Below are 20,000 nucleotides of genomic sequence, written 5' to 3' on the forward strand. Positions count from 1 at the left end.
GTAGTACTTTGTAAAATAAATCGGCTGTCAATCAAATTGACATGCATGTCACAAAACTTAGGGTGAGCGGCTGTATTAAAAGGGTGAAATAAAAAGGATTGTAAATTGTGGCCGTTGACCACATTAAGGTTACCGTATACCTTCAAATTGGCAATTTTCTTCAAATTTGGATTTGTTGGTTAAAGTAATGATCGAAATGGGATATCTAATGTGAAAAAGAAATTTTTCAAAAAGATGAAATATTGGTGGAGAAATGGCGGTCTTACGTTTTGGCCCAAAGTAAAATTACCCGTTTGATTGACAGTCCTAGTGCTGTTTTCTTGAATCTATTTTTTTCACTGGAAGCGGGCAAAACTCAAAGGGATTTGTCCGATTGCCCCCAAATTTTGACAGTGGCTGAATTAACATACAGTATAAAAAACAAAAGGTTTCTGCAAATTTTTTTATTTCAAAATATTTTTTCTCAGATTGATTTTTGTACGAACCCTTTACATCTTTTTAATACTATTTCAAAAACGTTCTATAGCTTTTCACTGTTCCTGAGTATGGCAAAATTCAGACATGATTTTTTAGCGCTTTGGGTCCGGAAACTGAGGAACAAAATAAATTAACGAAAAGCAAAATTTTCTTCGGCTTGTAGCTTTGAAAGGGTGATTCGGTCGTTCACATTTATAGGTGAAAAATCCAACAATTCATTTAATTTCAAAATTCTTGTTATAGTTTGATAGCCAGCTCTGTAAGCTTCAATTTGATATAGTAGTTTAAACCGGACGCACTACATCGCTCAGACACGAGACACCACTAAAGGTATATGGTAACCTTAAGGGGTGGCCGTATTAACAAGGGTTTTGTATAAGAAAATGTATGACCGTTTTGCCGGGCCAAAAAAAAAGTTGCTGTAATAACAAGGTGACCATATTACCAAGGTGGTTGTGAAGTGGGGTACCACTGTATTTATTTATTTATTGCCAACGAGTCAGCCGAGCAAAGAGGGGAGGCTGACTAGGCGACAGCCTTACTGAGCCAAAGCGCAAGATTGTTGTGTATGCAGAAAAAATTTCAAGCGCTCCAGAGGTTGTAAGGTAAGGGAACAAAGGCCACTTATCATGTAACTTCAAGAACCAAACAAACTTGCATGACGCACGAGACTATTTTTATGATGCTGTGTTCAAGGTGAGTGAAAACACATTTTTTCCCATTTCCCTGACCATTGTGTTGTTGACACTTAATATTTATTTTCGAACCAGCGTATTCTATAGTAATATTATACTAAACCAGCATACATGTTCTTATCAGCCACTGTTGTCAATTTCGGCCCTCAGCCCACAAGTAGAGCAGTTTGTTTTTCGTTTTGTAATCATTGAGTTGTGAACACTTTAATTTAATTTTCAAAGGGAATATGTTGTCTGCACAGTATGTACACAATTCAACGATCAATTTGACTTTATAATTCATGGCTGTATCTTGCAAAATAAAGATTCTACAAGTGAAAACGCTATGGTGATTTGTATGTGGCACTGATTTTATTCAACTTAATTATTGTATATTCCTGTTAACATTACAGCCAATCAAAAATTACAGCAGTACTTTCCATATCATTGCAAAACACGTAGACATTTGCATTGTTGTTAGAGAAACAAAGTGTGCAATTTCTATTGTTATTGTATTATTGTTAACTCGATAAATTGTATTACTTTGGAATAAAAAATTACAACTACTGTTGGATAGTTTGGAACTTTGATACAAATCTGCAAACTATGTATTATATTGACTGTGATGTTGGCACTTATCAATAGCTATTACCAGTTTTTTTAAGTGAGTAAAGTTAAGTACATGTAAGTCTATTTATTTTTAGAGTTTGGTTTTCAAATCTGCATGAGTTCCGGTCTCTTCTTCTGTGAACCCCATTTATCGCATTGATTGTGACAGCCACAAGGAATACCAGAGACACAATAATTATTTGAAGTGGTCGTAATGGATGGTTCCCACATTGTTAATGGAAGCCGAAAAAAAAAGTGAACATATCCTGTTGTTGTTCTACATCTCGCACTGTGCATCATGTATGCGAGTGTCATGTTCTATCAGTGAATTTTATTGGCTAACAACAAGACAAAAGTTGTGATGTCAAGGAAACTTTTTCTCAAATTGGTTTCGCGGATGGTTTTTTTCGGTGGTTGAAACTAGAGCCGAAAAAACTGGGTGCTCTCGTAGGTTACTAAACCAGTTGTGGCTTGCCTGATGTCAGTCACCTAAAAGTTTTCTGCTATTGGAAAGCAACCCATTCATTGAATATTACAGTTTTACTGGACAGGTTGCGATAAAAAATCTGTTTGATAGCCCAGGGCTAGTGGAATGACATTTTGGGCTAGGGCTTTCTTATCACGGGTTTCTCAACGGGCAAGCATCACATGAACATGAGTGTGGCATTGTTAGTACTAAGATAATGGTTTGACACAGACTATTTTTTGAGGTTTTGTTCAAGGCTGGGCCCTTCCCCCTTCTCTTGTCAAATCACGTAAATGTACATTAAAATTAAATTTCCCTATCTTGCAAACTGTCCAATAACATACATGTAATAACTCTTTGGGTTTCTTGTGGATTTTAGGACAATATCCATGTTTTTATCAAGAAATTTTTCGTTAATTTCTGCTCCCTTGTTATTCAGAATACTGCAACAAATTTGTTTACTTTGAAGCCCGTGTTTGAATAAAATATTACTGGGCGAGTGTCAAATTAGCAGAAGATTAGAAGAAACTGTTGTGGCCTTTAAAATGCTTGTTCACTTTCAAAATTTTGATTCAAACACTTGTATCTGAAAACGTGTAGGTGTTTGTAACATTAAATATTCCCTATCTATTATTAATTGAAATTATTTTTTCATGTTGAATTGAGTGCATTTATCCTCACAAATAAATAAAATCAAAGTGCCACTGTCGTTACTCATGGATATGAAAGTTACCGCGATTGTTTAAAATTGGCAGGCCAAAGTTTTCTTTATGCATTAGCATTGATAGTTGGATAATTGTGTAACAGCACGGTGGGCTCTCATATGCAACTAGATACCCAAAATAATGCATGTATGTGAGGTAATCCCCTTTGCTGGAATTTAACCCTGTGAAATAAGTATACCATTTCTCCAATAGGCATAAGATTACTCGTTAACACATCCTCTATAAAGAGCTGTACCATGTGTTCAAAGTTTGTTGCACAGATGACAGGGTAATTTTGAATAAGGTCTGATTTTTGTTGCCAGGTCATATTGTTAATGTCATCAGGTTTAGCAAGTAGAACAGATCCATTCAGTAATATTAACACTTTTTGTGCCAGTTATAGAAACAGAAACAGATGATCTGAACCATAACTGATCACAGCAATTGCATTATATTCACAGCCATGTGTTATCTTATCACGAAAAAGACTGAATCATTTTTGACATGGAATGTCTAATAGAGTCTTGACCTTGACAAATTTCAGTTTGGTTTAGCCTTAAGCTCTGCATACATGTAGCTTTCCTTAAATGGTTTTATCCTTTTATGTTTCAGATCTGTTTTGGCATTTTGTATTGTTTTTCTTTTCCCTGAACTCTTCAAGTGATTTTGTCTCTTCCGCTTGATAGATTCTCTCATGTAAGCTCTTTTTTGCCACTGCTTTGTAGAAATTATTACTGACACTCACATCATTTTTGGCCATCGTTAATTAATCGTTTATTACCAGGCTCTGAATAATTGTTGACATTGGTAACACCGCTGATTTCATAACCTGAAATACTGTCATAATAATAATCTAACTGAAATGCTGAAACATAGTGTCCTCCATCTAGATGTCCAGTGTTCACACTGATAACAGTTACTGGTGCCCACCCCTCAATGGATTCATTTATACGTATAGAAACATTTAATACATTGCAAACTGCTTTCACAATAAGTGCATCACACCATGTAATAATAATAATAATAAATTATTGCTTATATAGCGCTATTTACAATTACAAGATCAATAGCGCTTTACATAATAAGATCTATAAAATCAACAAATAAAATAATTAGGATATTTATGATAAGTTAAAAACTTAAAAGTAATACAATTAAAAAGATGATCACAAGTCTAAATGGCAATATAACATTAATATATTTAACTGCTAATCAAGGTAAAATTGTTTAAAAAGGAATGACTTAATTGACTTCTTGAAAACATCTACAGATTGAATAGTACGTAATTGTGATGGGAGCTCATTCCACAAATGCGGTGCTGATGCCTGGAATGCGCGCCCACCCAAGGTTACAAGCATCTTCCCACTTGGTGGCTTCAACAGAATGCCTGAGTTGGATCTAAGATTATACGAGGGCTTGCATTTAATAGATAAAAGATTGCTGATGTAACTAGGCGCGAGGCCATGAATGGCTTTGAAAGCTAATAGCAGAATCTTAAATTGAATGCGCGCTTGCACTGGTAGCCAGTGTAACTCATAGAGTACCGGAGTTATGTGGGAATACTTCCCAACATCCATTATTACTCTAGCGGCAGCATTTTGCACCCGTTGCAACTTAGCTATTTGTTCTTTGGGAAGGCCATACAGTAAAGCATTACAGTAGTCTAATCTGCTCGTGATGAATGCGTGTACCAGATGGAGTAAGCTGTCTCTCGATAGATACTTCTTAATGCGTCTGATGTTATGTAAGTGGTAAAAAGCTGTCTTACATACGTTTGTTATGTGGTCACACATATGCAGGTTGGGGTCGAGACAGCAACCTAGATTTCGAACTCGCGAGCTAGGTCTAATCTCTGAACTACCTACTTTAATGTTCATAGCCTGCAATTTAAAAAGTTGCTGCAGAGTTCCAATAATCATAAACTCGGTCTTATCATCGTTAATAAGGAGTCTGTCCTGGATCAGCCAGCATATGTACATGTATGTTGCTGTGACAGCAAACGCACAATTGCTCTGTAATGGGTCCAATAAATTTTTGACGGTTGTTTCTGATGGATTCAACTCCAGCAGCACGCACATTCATGTGATAGGAAGGATCATTGTATAACTGGTGGGCAACAGAAGAAAAGAAGCATGAACCATCTGAGGTACATTCTAGTGCCTTCAGTCCTTTTTGAGCTAATCGAGCCTGCATTAACGACCTCGGTACGTCCTTATTTAAATGATGCACCATACACTTTCTAATTACCTTGTCTTTATGAAACAAGCTCGACGTTTTCTTGTAAGGAATTAATCCTGGAAGGTTCTCTGTCCTGGGGAGCATGTACATGTACTGCCTCAGCCCTTGCTGTATCGCAGGAGATGGGTATGGATTTCTGATCAGTTTTCGTTACATAATCAGTGACCGAGTCTTTCAACAGTTCTTCATTATGATCCACCACACAAGTACTAGTGTCTGGAAGCATGGATTGCTTGGTTGCATCACTGTTTTTCATGTCATGGATGTTGTTCAAGTTGTATTCATGTGGCTTTGATGACATAGCTTGCAAAACTTTGTGATAGCTTCGATGTTACTCTCCAAATGGCAGTCACCTTCCAGATGGAATTTATTTATCCCCCGTGAGCTTAGGGGATGAACAGGCACTGTCTTCTCACCATGTGTCTGTCGATTCCATTTCTACACGTATTAAAGTCTGCGCGTTGGTCAGTGAAAGGCGGTGCACAATTACATGTAATTGCACCAATCTGTACTTGTTCAGAATATTTTGCTTCACCTTCGAAGAAAGCCATTTCTTTGATTCTTCCGTTTCTTGCTTCTAAATGCAGCGGAAGGTGCTCAAACACTTAAGTATAAAAGCGACATACAGCAATGGCGGCACACAACCACGCGAACAGGAAGTCACAGCTTTCTTCGCTGTGTTGTGATTATCCATCCTGATTGGCTTATTAGATCGAACTTCCGGTTACGCAGGAGTGACATATTTGCATAAAGAACCTCACCAAAACTCGTGGATATATCCACGAGTAAAAAAAGGGGCTAGCTCTTCAGAGACTAGGCTACAGTAGTAAGATGAAATTACCCTGCTTTAAGGGGCAACGGCCAAACTGTGTTTTGGCTAGCCTGTACACAGGCTCTCTGTGTGTCGAATGGTGCACAGTCAACAGTTGACCACACGCCATTCAATGCACAGAGAGCCTGTGTGCAGGCTAGGTTTTGGCTTTCATCGATCAAACTTATGATGCCAAGCCAAGAGTTGACCCAAAACCACATACCCCACCAATCAGCATATTTGGTTCCAACGGTACATTCAAACCAGAAGCTGATGGAAAGCAGTGTAATCTCTATGAATCTTTTTACTGAAGAACCTCATAGTATTAGAGCTGTGAACTAATCAAAAACTCCAATTCACTTTCTGGAGAAAGAGTTGATCTTCCTGGCTATGTGATGGGTTGCACTAGAATGAATTTTTATACCATCAAAATTTTTAGCAATAATGTTTTGAAAAAGAATATCTAGCCTTTTGAAACCTTTGAACAGGTTGCATGAAGCAAAATTACCATCAATCCCAAAATGCTAGTCGATGAATCAAACATCTATCATATAAATTGTGCCATCATCAAAGAGAGCTTGTTGTTGTTTTTTTTTTTCCTCTTTTCGTCTTGTTGTTTTCACTCAGGCCAGCAATGTTAAAGCAACATTGCTGGGCTTTTTGATCGCCAAAATAGATGAACCAGGGGAACTCAATCCTGACATCTGCCTTTGCTGTTCAGTTGACGTATGCTGGTTATAGGGTATCACAACTGCCTCTAGCATTGTAAAGATTAGGAAAAGAGGCAGAGAGATGTAGAAAAGAGTTTTTTGCCCTGCCATAACATGTATCCATTTCACACTGAAATTTAAGATTTAAGACATGCAAGACTAGGGTGAATGACAGCTTGATGCTTAAATAAGCAAAATTGTTTCTGTTGCCAAAATTTGAAAGCCTCCGAGACAGCACTTCTACTTCTTTGAACATTATCGAAAATTTGGCAATCCACAAAAAATTTGGAAAGTTTTTCAAACATGAACTTTTGGTGATGTCATGCTAATTTCATAACAGATACTATGATGTTTGTTTGGCTGATGCTCATTCTTTTCTCGTTCAAAGGATTTCTTACCCTCTAAGCAAGATGTTCTTCATGCAAGGAAAGCAACAAAGGGCATTGTGGAGCACGAGTTCATCATCAAGGGAATACCCTTCAAAATGGTTGATGTAGGTGGTCAGAGATCTCAAAGAGCCAAATGGTTCCAATGCTTTGATGAAGTCACTTCAATTCTTTTCTTGGTGTCATCAAGTGCTTATGATCAAGTTCTCATGGAAGATCGAACAACAAATCGTCTTGTTGAGTCTTGCAACATCTTTGAGACAATAGTCAACAACAAATTCTTTGCCAATGTATCAATCATCCTTTTTCTCAACAAGACTGATCTTTTAATGGAAAAGATCAAATATGCAAACATAAAGGACTATTTCCCTGCTTTTCAAGGTGATCCACATAAACTGGAAGATGTGCAGAACTTTATTTTACAGATGTTTGATAGCAAGCGGAGAGAGAGGTCTAAAGCACTCTTCCATCACTTTACAACAGCCATTGACACAGAAAATATCAAGTTTGTTTTTCATGCAGTGAAGGACACTATATTACAAGACAATCTCAAGTCCTTGATGCTGCAGTAACATGTAGGTAATGAAATTATTAAAGTGGGATTACTGAGGTGTAAATAAGGCTTCAGTTCATGGCAAATGCTTCTATGCTTTTGTGATTTGGACAGAAATGTGACAACAATTTTTTTGGCTGTCCAGGAGTGCATCATAAATAATTATTCTAAATTGCAAAAGTGTACTCCTGAAAAGGTTTTTTTGTGGAGGACAAAACAAAAGCTTTTTATATGTTTTGTGGAGTAGTTTGCAAAATGTGAAGCGACAGTTAAAGTTGCTTGGATTGGGAATTTTTTTTATTCTACTCTGTTAATTTAAGCCTAGGAAACGGCCATTCTGTAATGGCTTTAATCAACTGTTTGATGATTCAGATGATCAGCTATTTCCTTTTATCACTGACTGACTGTAGAGAGCTGTTTTTTGAATCATTTTGCTGAGACATGTGGAGTTTTGTTTTATATGGACAGCAGTGAACACTTTTGAAATCTTGTGTCCAAATGACACTGCCTTTGGTTTCCATTCCATTGTGTTCTTAACCCATTCACGCCTCAGACGGCCTCCAATGCCCCCCTTCCGCGACTTATTGTATATCCAGGCTTGACCCTTATTAGATGTGTGCCCAATTTTGACATTCAACACAAAGTGTCCCTTTAAGTCTAAGCATTTGCTACCTATTTTCAACAATAAGGTAAGGGTAAAGGGTTAGCGAAAGTTAGACTGAGCTCTCTAAATTATCTTATGATTTAGTGTGAGAAGATTTTTAATGTAGTTATCTCTGACCCATCAGTTTAAGTACTATACAGTATGTGCATGTTCAAGAGTCTTAGCCCTTGCTTGATAAATTTAACCAAGGAATTGATTTGACATTTCTACTAATAAAAACATATCTTGTCAAATTGACTTAGAAACATTCATGCTTACAGATCTCAACAAACATTGTTAATTTTCTCAAGTGAGAAAGCCAAAAATAATTATTACTTTTCATTAATCAAAAATGCAAGATGTTAGCTTTACAATAATTGTATTCTTATTCCCGAATATTGACAATAGTTCTCAACATTAGAGAATAGGAATGAATTTATATTATAAACCGAACCTATAGAGCTATCAGGTTGATTCATACTCAAATGGAAGGATCGTTTAATTGAATTAAATTTGTGACATGCATGTCATGGACAAGTTGCTGACTTTGTACAGAAATGAAAAAGAAATGCTTCTCACAACTTTTAAAAGAGTGAAGAGAAAGAAATGTGTATCTAGCTGGATATATTAGTTTATGATGGTAGTTGGTGATTTCATAAAAAAGACGTCCCAGTTTTATAAACCAGGCTGTAACATATCTGTCGTCCATGTTATGTACCAGTATTCCATGTGCATGGATCAGGTAAATGTGTCTATTTGAATATTAATTTTTTGCTTCACTTTCATGATGGAATATTAATAGCATATACATGTATAAGGATAAAGTACACTCTGTCCATCAGGAAAGATAAATACAATTAAAGTAAATGGAAGCATGAGTTTGGTGAATGTCATAACTTTAAGAATCACACAATTAAATTTAATGTATGCAGAAGTAAATTATATGTTTCAAAATTTTTTTAGGTTTGTTAAGTGTCACCTACATCTGTAAATTTATAGTGGTGAAGCATTCGAAAAGAAAAGTACAGAGGCTTCAACAGTGCAGACCAGTTAAAACTTAAGCACTATTCATACTATGTATTCAATTGTGTAAGTCATGCTTCATGCCCTTCCACAAACTCATGCTTATAATAATTATTACTAGTATACTAATGATGCATTATATTTTGGCTGTAGACAAGAATTTAAAATTTACCAAGTTCATGTATTCCCTCCACACAAAGTAAGCTGTATTTAACCATATTATAGTCTTAGGGACCGCGCTCCACCATTCAAAGTTATTTTAGATATCAAAAGGATATTTTTTGATTTTGTAGTGTGTATGAGGTAGTTAGAATCGATGTAAAGTCCAGTAAGCAGTTACATCAAAGAGTAAATTGTATTATTTTGTTGGTGGTTGGCATTTGTCTGCTGAATTTTGACGAGAAAAATGTTTCTTTTGTTATTTGGGGACAATGGAATAACTGTATGGACAGTCCTTGGGAAAAGAGTGGCATGAAGCCAATTCCCCACATGACCGTCTGATAAATCTCATTTAAGAGTTTGACAGGCCGATTTCAGGAACCTTGGCAGGGTCCACGCTGGTCCTAACCTTCACCTTCATCTTCAAGTCCCGTCAGTAACTTGTTATTTTTCAAGTTGTGGACTTTAGGTAATTTGGAGCATTGATGTCATGGTTTAAAATTGTTCTGGGTGTGAAATTTTTGTATCCAGTTTACATTTTTCAAACTGGGTCGAGATTTTCAAACCAGTTTGAATTTCTAAAAACTGATTTTGTTATCAACTGTCAAAAAAGGGGATTTTCCTTTTTAGGGGTGTAGTTAAAAAAATAGGGGCTTGGCTTTTTAGGGGATCTAAAAAAGACGAGACAATAGCACGCCTTTTTTCTTACATTCCTTTTCTGCCTTCTGCTCCTTTTCACTCCATTATCTTCTACCGTCTACTACCTAGCGTTTGCATAACAGCCATTCCTCCCCTGAATACTGCTTTTGCCTACCCCCCCCCCCCCCTCCCACAATACCCCTCAGACATTCACGTATTCCAGAAGACACTTGTGCGTACTCACCAAGACAGAATTGAGTCTTGATTTTCATATTCGACGTTGAAGTTTTGAATTTGACATCGAATTTTTAAATTTTACATCCAAAATTTGACGTTGGAGTGGAAAATTCTGTATTTCACATTCGACTTTCAAGTTTCAAATTAAGTCTCGGAAATTTAGGAATGGCGGCTGAAATATTGAGAAGACTGGCAGAGGTGGTACAGAAGACATTAACAGTACTTTCCCTTTTTTCCCTTCGAAATTGATTGAGTAGTTCTAAGACTAGATTACGTGGCTCGAACACTAGTGAACGTAGATAGCGGACTTCACAAAACTGACGAAATTGTTCGACTTTGGGTCTCCCTCTCTCTTTCCATCTACTCAAGCAGCTCCTCGGATATTTTCTGGGAATCGGGCGACCATCATTTAACGTAAGAGGGGTTCATTAACTTTGCTTACAGAACAAGGTTTTCAAGTCCTCGTTAAAGATGAACTCCTTATCCACACGTACCTTCAAGAGAAGGATGGCAAAATACGGTCTCTATTTCAAGGCCAGATTGTTCCAGCATAGTCAATTGTTTCAACAAATTTAGAGTCAGATCGTTCCACTGAGGAAAAGACAAGAAAACACTCTTATCCAATGAAAATATGAAAAAGTTCCTGTTCAATGCATGTCTAGTTGACAGAACGAGTTAACCATCGTGGCTGACTGAATTCGACCTTTTCGATATACAAGTACTCTGGCAAAACTCTTTTCTGTTCCTTCGGAAAGGGAATGTTATTTAAACTTTCCGCAGCAGTTGATAAGTTGTTCAGTTATACACGAAGGAAATTCAAGTCTCCCCACGTAATTCAATCAGCTTGTTATATCCAGCTGATAGGGACATTCACAAAATTAATTCTGTACTGTGTTAATCCGCATAGTATGAAACGTAACCCAAAAAATGTAAAGAAATGGTGGTTTTCCGTTATGTGCGGACAATTATCAAATTGAGCGCGTTTCCTCGTATAAACTATTAGGTGTAGTTACCAGCGAAGAGCTCAAATGGTATCACAACAACAACATACATTACCTTGTTACCAAGGCATCTAACAGACTTTGTGCCTTACGCTTCTGAGAAGAGCGGTGTGAACACATCAGACTTATTGTCTGTAGGAGTAGTGTTTTGAAAGTCTAGCCTGCTGGTACACGCTCCAGTTTTTTGGAAGGAACACCGCGCTTTCAATCCACTGTCGTCTGATGTAGGCGACGAGGTTCTGAGGGGGCTCTGTTTGTGCTTCAACTTGCACACGAAGGAACATAGGGCTGATCTGGCGGTGAGGCAGGAACGGAAGGGCCATTAACTTTCTGATGTACTTATACACCGCATCGTCCTCAGAATAGGCTCTCTGCAGGTCGAGCTCTTGCACCTGAAAACAGACAAACACATAAGTTACCTAGTCAAAGAGAAAGAGGTGAAAGAAAGAGTTCAAACGTCAATAATTTATGCATACATATTTATATAAACCATTTACATCAAATCTCAACAAAAAATGTTTATATCGCGTGTTGCGTGAGATTCGTAACAAATCTTCGAACGATAAGTTTTTCACGAAAATGAACTGCCACCGCGGTCCGCAGTCCCGTAGTCTTGGAATGAAAATTGTTAAAAGAGAGTGTTTAGGTCTAATCACTGAAACGAGCGCTTTTGCTTAATCAGTAAACGAATCCTTTCTTCGGCACACGATCTCGTGAAAAGTGTAGTTAACGGAACAGCAAAATGAAAGCTAAGGAACGATTGCAGAATACCCGGTTTAGGAACAGAGTTGTTCATATGAATTTCATTTTCTGCCCATGCCACTGCGGACTGCGGTGGCAGTTTTTTTTTTTTAAAGTAAGATATTTAGCAGACGCGGAAGCAGCGTTGTTAAACACCACTGCGGGACCTCGGTGGCAGCTTTTTTAAGTAGGACATGTGGTGGGCCGGGTATTCTGCAATCTAGCCTAAATAATTTATATATATGTGCGAATTCTCAGTCCAAACTTGCGATAACGTACCTTCCTCCACACGGCTTTCGTCCAGTGGAAAACGCATCCCTGAATGGACACAGCTGGCAGGATCGTTCTGAATGCCGCCCACAGCGCCTTTTCAAAGTCTACGGTAACTTGTTTGACGGGTGGCTCGCTTGTTGTAGTTACATATCATTAAACGTTTAAACAATATCCTACTCAAGTTGAAAAAGTTCTCACCTCCTTTGCAATATGCCGCACAAGCGAAGTTAATGAGTTCACATTGTTTTTATCGCGTTTCTAATTCTTCTCGTAACAGAGAGAAAAGAGACCGGTAGAGAAGTAGGGTGTAGGGGGAACATTTAATAGTTGAGTGGGGGAAGGAAAAAGTTTTGCCGCAAATATTTAATCAGTGTTTGCAATTGATGAAGAGACGAACTAAACGGACGCACTTAAAAATGTTTGCCAAAAGACGGATAAAAGCGTCCAGTATCTTGTTCGCGTTTCAAGCAATGCAAAAACCCTCTGCGAGAGTAGAACAAACACGTTGGCGAAATTTGCGGGAAACAAGTGAACGCTTCTAAGCGCTTAATCAAACAAACATATTTCAACTCAACGGCTCTTTAACTACGCAAATGTTTAATAAAAAGGTTTTACAGCCGGTTTATGCTCACAAATAAAGCCGTGAATGGTTTAGCAAGTTTTCAAGTACGGTCAATCAGCCATCGATCATCCAGCGTATCAAAATGGCGAGAGAGAGGGAGAGAGAGAGGTTGGGGAGAGTGAAACAAACATTTTCAAGCCGAAACGAACAATTCATCTTGGATCAAAGGTCACATTATCTTCTTTTGGTAATTTGTAAATACATTTCAGATCTATTCCACAAAGTATTTTGGACGTTGGTGAACTGACATAGAAGCGTTGGCGAACTGACATTAGACGTTGGCGAATAGACTTCATACGTTGGTGGCGAACAGGTCGTTGGCGAACTGACACGTTGGCGAGACGACCGGTTACCATCAAAACTTACCTTTTCGAAAATTTCGGCCAGAAAAAAGGCTCCCGAAAATTATAGGAGATCTTTTTAGGGTAAAAATCCGTTAAAAATGGGCAATTATACCATCTTTTAGATGTTCGAAGATCCTAGGACAGGCAGGCAAGCAAGAAATTTTACAACAAATGTTCCGAAAATTCTAGATCTCAAATTGTCTAACGAACATATATTTTCCGAAAATTGACGTTGGGTGCCCCTGATGACAGAGGCGGCGGAGAGTAGAGATTACATACCATACATTTTTAGAATCAAACATTATTAGTTCGTAATATTGGTCAGTACTCTTTGTGCATTATTATTAGTGCATGTGACCAGTATCACGTAACCATATGATATACTAGTAATAGTAATGATTGCAATTATCCCTTGTTAATTCAGTTTGTATTCTAATTGCAAGAGAGTGAAATAAACGATTATTATTTATTTAACTATTTTAAAGACTTGTTATCTGGTTATTTGAAAGTGGAATGATCTGATTTTTTGTGGAATGAAGTCCCGCTCTGACGATCTGACTTCGAATGATACGACCGGATACCCATACGCAAGCAAGTTGTAGCCTCCCCCAAAAGTTCCTGAAGTGCGTTATCTATGTTCACTAGTGTTCGAGCCACATAATCTAGTCTTAAAACTACTCAATCAATTTCGAAGGGATAGAAGGAAAAAAAAAGTACTGTTTATGTCTCCTGTACCCCCTCTGCTATTCTTCTCAATATTTCAGCCGCCATTCCTAAATTTCCGAGCCTTGCGAGCCCTCAGTCAACAACATCAGTGGTTACCGTTACCAAGGATACGAAATTGAAGGTCAAGTCATTCATGCATGAAGTTCAATTGAAACTTGAAAGTCGAATGTCAAATACAGAATTTTCCACTTCAATGTCAAATCTCAAATTCAGAACTTAATGTCAAATGTTGGATATAAAACTTCGATGTCGAATATGAAAATCAAGACTCAAATTTGGAACTTGGATGTCAATTTCCGATGTTGAATTTTGGCGGAGATATAACTCCATACAGGCACTGTCTTATCCACTTGACCGCGCAAGCAACTGAAGCAGATTGAGGAAAATTATTAGTTTTTCACCCCAGGCCCCTCTTGGTAAAAACTCTTATTTATTCATATAGGCGTAATACAACACCAGAGATCTAGCAGCGATAAAGTTGCAGACCCATGTCAACGCAATTTACGTAAATTAATTCGATTTCTATAGCGAACGCAATTTGCGTAAACTAATTCGATTTCTATAGCGAACAAGACGCTTGGTGGCGTCTACGTGGGATGCTGCTATTGGTGTAAAATGTGACGGTTGGTTGCAAATGTCACTGATTCCTAAAGCCAACTGAGAGTTACAAGGGAGGTGTCAAAAGTGCTAAGAAAGGTTAAAGTGCCCTAAATCCAAAATATTTCTTTCGCGAAAATGAATCTTTGCACCTGTTCGAAACGCATTGAGGCCATTTTTTCCTTTTCCTAACAAATCCTGCCTTGCGAAAAACCAAGCATCTTTTGTTCACGACCGAGTCAGAAGGGGAGTGGGTCTATTCCTGATTTGACATTTGCATTAATGCAAGGTAAATCAGTTTGTGACATCAAATCAGGAATAGACCCACTCCCCTTCTGAATCGGTCGTGAACAAAAGATGCTTGGTTTTTCGCAAGTTTTGAAGCCTATAATAACGCAGGATTTGTTAGAAAAAGGAAAAAAATGGCCGCAATGCGTTTCGAAAAAAATATTTTGGGGTTAGGGGCACTTTAAGGGTGATGACAATCGAACATAATGTCTTTTCCTTTGCGACTTCAAGCGTTTTCATGAAGCAATCTTTTTTGCATGTGTTCATCCATTCAATAAAAGCAATTTTAGCCACTATTTTACATTTATTAGGTAGGAACCGGAAATTAAGGCAAGAGGTGTAATATTCTCGAGTTCGACAGGCACGTGACTAATTACCATATCTGACCACACAAGTGAATTTCAGACACGGTCCTCCACAGGCATCCCACGCAAATAGAGAAATTAAAGAAGCCAACTAAAGTCAAAAGAATTCACAGAATCACAAAGTTTTGCGTCGGCCGGATAAACGACTATGCCGTGGATACGTCATAGCTGAACCAATTGCGCTATCCAAAGGGTAGTGATTTTTTCGGTGGGTAGCGTTACTCGGCACCTTTTAGGCTGGTAAGTGGTGTACGACATAGTGTGTTATGGAGGTGTAGGAGCGGTGGAACAGCAGGAATAGTGGAAGATGACAGAGGGCGTTCACCCGTTTGTCCAAAAAAACAGATTGTTTTAAGTTCGGTGGGAAAACATTGGTGAGTCTAATCTCAGGGGAATTTTTTGAAATAAAAGGACTACCTTTCGAGGTTGTCCATTTTTTCACGTTTTACTTAAACGAGCAGAAATTTCTCCGGCAACACCATTTGCTTGCATTAAAGGAACCTGTTCTAAATATTTTAGGATTACCGTTACATTAGATCGTTCCATTTCTTTTTCTATCGCAAAGCCGGTTTTTCCTGATAAATGGTACAGCTTATTCTTGTTTTCCCTCTTGAATTAAAGAAAGTCCAATTGCCGAGAAACTTGGTAACCGCTCCTTACGATTGTCATCTCTGCACTGTATTGGGTTCCTTACGCAAGTCACAAACATTTCTTTACTGTTTTCTTTCAATTGTGGAATATTCTTTGTCAATGAGTTAGTTCTTTTAAACTCTCACAGTTACTATTTACTTTTCACAAACTGGACGAAAGTAATTTAAGCACCTTTTAAAGTAAATTGAACGCCGATGGTTGAACACTAAGATCCACTAAGGCTTTCTAAACGCCGGAGCTCGCAGCACAGTAACATCCTTATGATGGCAAGAAACTAAACTCAAAACTAGCCAAAAGAAGGACGTCAAATAATTGAAGAATTAACGGAAACTGAGCAAAATATTGCGGAAAGAGAACTGTAAAGGAATACAATTAAGCTTGTAAGCGGTCAGTGAATTTTTGGGAAAACATGTATATATATAACTATCAAGACAATGATTCTTTGTAGATTAAATGTTCGTTATAAGTAGGTAAAATTCAAACTAACCAACAATATTATACAAAACACAACTGACATAACGGTACAAGTTTTAAAGTGTAATGCTAAACTGACATGATCAACTGTGTTGAGTTCGGGTTTCAACCACTCAATATGGAAGATTTCCTTGATTTTGAGTTGATTGAAAGAGGTAGCATTATCAATAATTTCCAAGCAAGAAACATGACAATTATCCTGACAATTTTTTAGAAAAATTAAGATGCTTGAAAATATGAGAATTTTTATCCCGGAAAAGATGCTTATTTACACGTGTGTAGAAATGCTTGTTGGTTTCACCAACGTAGCGAGCACCACAGCTCGCACAAGTAAATTTGTATACAACACGTGATTTGAGAGAATCCGGCATGAAATCCTTCGGTGTTAACCTATAGTTGTTGTTAGTGATCCTCCTGCATGGATACCTCTTATTAGTATGTACTAAAACAGTGGATAGCGTTGAACGCGCGCGCTGATTGGCTACTCAAACTCCGGATATCCTTTGTTAGTATCACCAAACTAGTGGACTAATGCAAATCCTGCATTTTCATTGGCTACACTACTAGAAGACTATTAGTAATAGTCCTCGAGTAGCGGAAAGCGTGACGCTTTCTTTCGTTTTATTCCCAAATAAATATTTCTTCAACTTGCATTTGCTAACTTTATTATTGCCTTTTCCGTCCGACTAGATAGGTCAAGGGCCACGGGTCAATAGCTCATTCGGCTTCGCCTCAAGGGGTATTGACCCGTAGCCCTTGCGGACTTTGGGTCTAATTGTTAATTATTATTTAACACATTGTGACAATGTCCAAATATGGTCATAGCGCGCTCAATATTCGTCGTATATCCTGCGATATACGTAATTTTGTTTGTTTTGTCGCGGAGAAAAATGGTCGTTTTTCCAGCTTTTTTTCCCAATAAAGGTAGAAAATTGTGCTTTGTCATCAATGTGTTGAATAATAAAACAATTATCCTGTTCAATCTTGTGGAATATCGCCTGATTTTCGGCAACTAGGCCTACGGCCTCGTCGGCTAAGTAGGGAGTTTAAGCAAACACGATGGGACGACTACGGCAACGCCACAAAGCAAGAATATTATTGGTTAAAAAAGGAAAAATGCTGGTGCTGCACGCGATATTCCGCGCGATTTCGCAGGATAATGGTTAACTATTCACCTCCAGGCAATTCGCGCGGAATTTGTGTCTGAAAATGCTGTAAACTTTGCAATGAGTTAAAATCATCTTTTTGTGCTACATTATCTGACTGTTTTAGTATATACTAAAACAACTATTCACCTCAGCGGTTCGGTAAATATCCACCACTAGCCACCGTCACTTCTGTGAATAGTTGTTAATTATTAAATTTTCCGCCTTAGATATTGCGTTTCTAGCTCTCTGATTGGCTCAGTCAATCTTGGTTATCAGCTCGTATACTGTATGACCTAACATTGTTCCACTATTACGCCATTTTACCATATTCTCTTCCAAATCGGCACCCTAATCCCCACGGTATTAACGAACGCTTTTCATTTAATTAATGTATTCCTATTTTTCACGTTGCCATGTTACCACTAATAGCGTAGCTCCTATACTCCACTATAAAAACTTCACACAACCCATTATTCGCTCTGACGGTGGGCTAACGCTCGAAACGTCAGCTTTAGAATCCCTGTACGGTGGTCAATTTACATTATCAACTCTTTTGATAAAACCAATTATTTATTTCTTTGATCGTGAGCGGGCGGTATCCTGAGAATCCTGCCATCTGATTGGTTCCGGGAGCGGGCAGTATTTTCCTATCTCCTGACCACGGTCATGGTAACCAACTATGCTAAGCACAGAGTGAAGTTGCGAATAGGCCTTAGTCACGATAGCCGCCATGTTGGTTTTCTAATTGTCATGCAAATTAGCCATGTGTTATGCTGGGGGACTCCGCTGTCTCTTGAGTACCATTCACGCTTGCGATTCCATACAGTTTATTCATCTTTCTGCTTTAAGCTCCCCCCCTCCCCCTCCCCACCTCCCGTTTACTACAGGTTTCGTCATTGCCTTTATCTTTCAGGCCGTAGAGACGCTTCCGGCGACTTCTTCCGCTGTTTCAAATGCGGCAAATTTGGACACTGGGCTAAGGACTGCCGTTCCTTGTCCTGGCCGGGATGTTACCAGTCCCTTAGCTACAATTCTTTCCCTTGATTCTCCTACAACAAGCCAACCTAAGGCCAATCAGCTCAACCAAAGCAATGATGATGCCTTGGTGCAGGTACATCAATTTACACAGAATTACGAACTTGAAAGCGGACATTCATTACGTGTTAAGGGTAATCTGAAGAATAATTTAGTTTTCTGGAGATCTATAGGTGCTCCGGATTTCATTTTCTCTATTATTGAAAATGGCTACAGACTGCCATTCATTAGTTTTCCGTTGGCCATAAAACTGAAAAATAATAAGTCGGCTCGAATCTATGCTGATTTTGTGGATCTAGCTGTTCTTGAGCTTCTTAATTCAGACCGGGTGCGTATGGTCAATGAGCAGCCTTTTGTTGTAAATCCTTTGTCAGTTTCTGTACAACCATGCGGTAAGAAGAGGTTAATTCTCGATTTGCGCCATGTCAATAAGTCATTAATTAAGCAAAGTGTTAAGTATGAGGACTGGAAAATTGCCATGTCTTATTTTGTGAAGGACGGGTACATGTTTTCCTTCGATTTAAAAAGTGGTTACCATCATGTAGACATTGCACAAGAGCACCAAACTTTTCTGGGGTTTTCATGGCGTGCGCCTGATTCCATTAAGGAAATATTTTATGTTTTTACTGTGCTCCCGTTCGGTCTGTCCTCTGCCCCTTGGGTTTTCACTAAGGTTTTGAAGCCTTTAGAAAAGTATTGGAGAGTACAGAGTCTTTGTATAGCCATCTTCTTGGATGATGGTTAGGCGATTGTTCAGGATAGAGAAAGTTGTCGCATTAAGGCCCGGGTTGTAAGGGCGGATTTGTGCAACGCAGGTTTGGTGTCAATGAAGATAAATCGGTATGGGAACCCACCCAAGTATTGGACTGGCTAGGTATTACCTGGAATGCTGCATTAAATACTTTGAAAATTGTGGAAAGGAGAATTGTTAAGATCATTAACTCAATTGATCATATTATTCAAGCCGATTTCAAAGTTTCCGCGCGAGAGTTGTCCTCCTTCACAGGTCAAATTATCTCTACCGGGCCTGTAGTTGGTAACATTGGCAGGATAATGACCAGACATTGTGTCTTGTCCACCTTGTGCAGGGATAATTGGGATTCTATATCCCTTCTCGACGATTACTGCAAGGAAGAACTGTATTTTTGGAAGGAAAATATGGTTAATATCAACACTAGGTATTGCTTTGTAAGTAAGGTGCCAAAGTTATTTTGTGTATTCTGACGCCAGTGCCACCAGAGGTGGAGCAATTATTGATTTTAACAATGATTTTGTGTGCCACAGAATGTGGTCGGAGAACGAGAGAGGTCAAAGTTCAACGTGGAGAGAACTGTCTGTTATTGAGTTTTCTTTGCAATCATTTGCCTCAGTGTTGGAAGGATCACATGTTAAGTGGTTTACGGATA

At 38.3% G+C, this 20,000-nt stretch overlaps 1 protein-coding gene across 1 annotated transcript in view; it reads left to right on the top strand.

Annotated features, from left to right (window-relative positions):
* Nucleotides 1–9,655, top strand: part of LOC137970293 (guanine nucleotide-binding protein subunit alpha-12-like) — a 16,501-nt gene extending 6,846 nt beyond the window's left edge. Inside the window, exon 3 of the mRNA XM_068816816.1 lies at nt 7,078–9,655. Coding sequence (XP_068672917.1) covers nt 7,078–7,647 — 570 coding nt within the window. The 3' untranslated portion in view covers nt 7,648–9,655. The remainder of the gene's footprint in view (nt 1–7,077) is intronic.
* Nucleotides 9,656–20,000: the final 10,345 nt, after the last annotated feature.

The sequence above is a fragment of the Montipora foliosa genome, chromosome 9 (genome assembly GCF_036669935.1).
Source record: "Montipora foliosa isolate CH-2021 chromosome 9, ASM3666993v2, whole genome shotgun sequence".
Lineage (NCBI taxonomy): Eukaryota > Metazoa > Cnidaria > Anthozoa > Scleractinia > Acroporidae > Montipora > Montipora foliosa.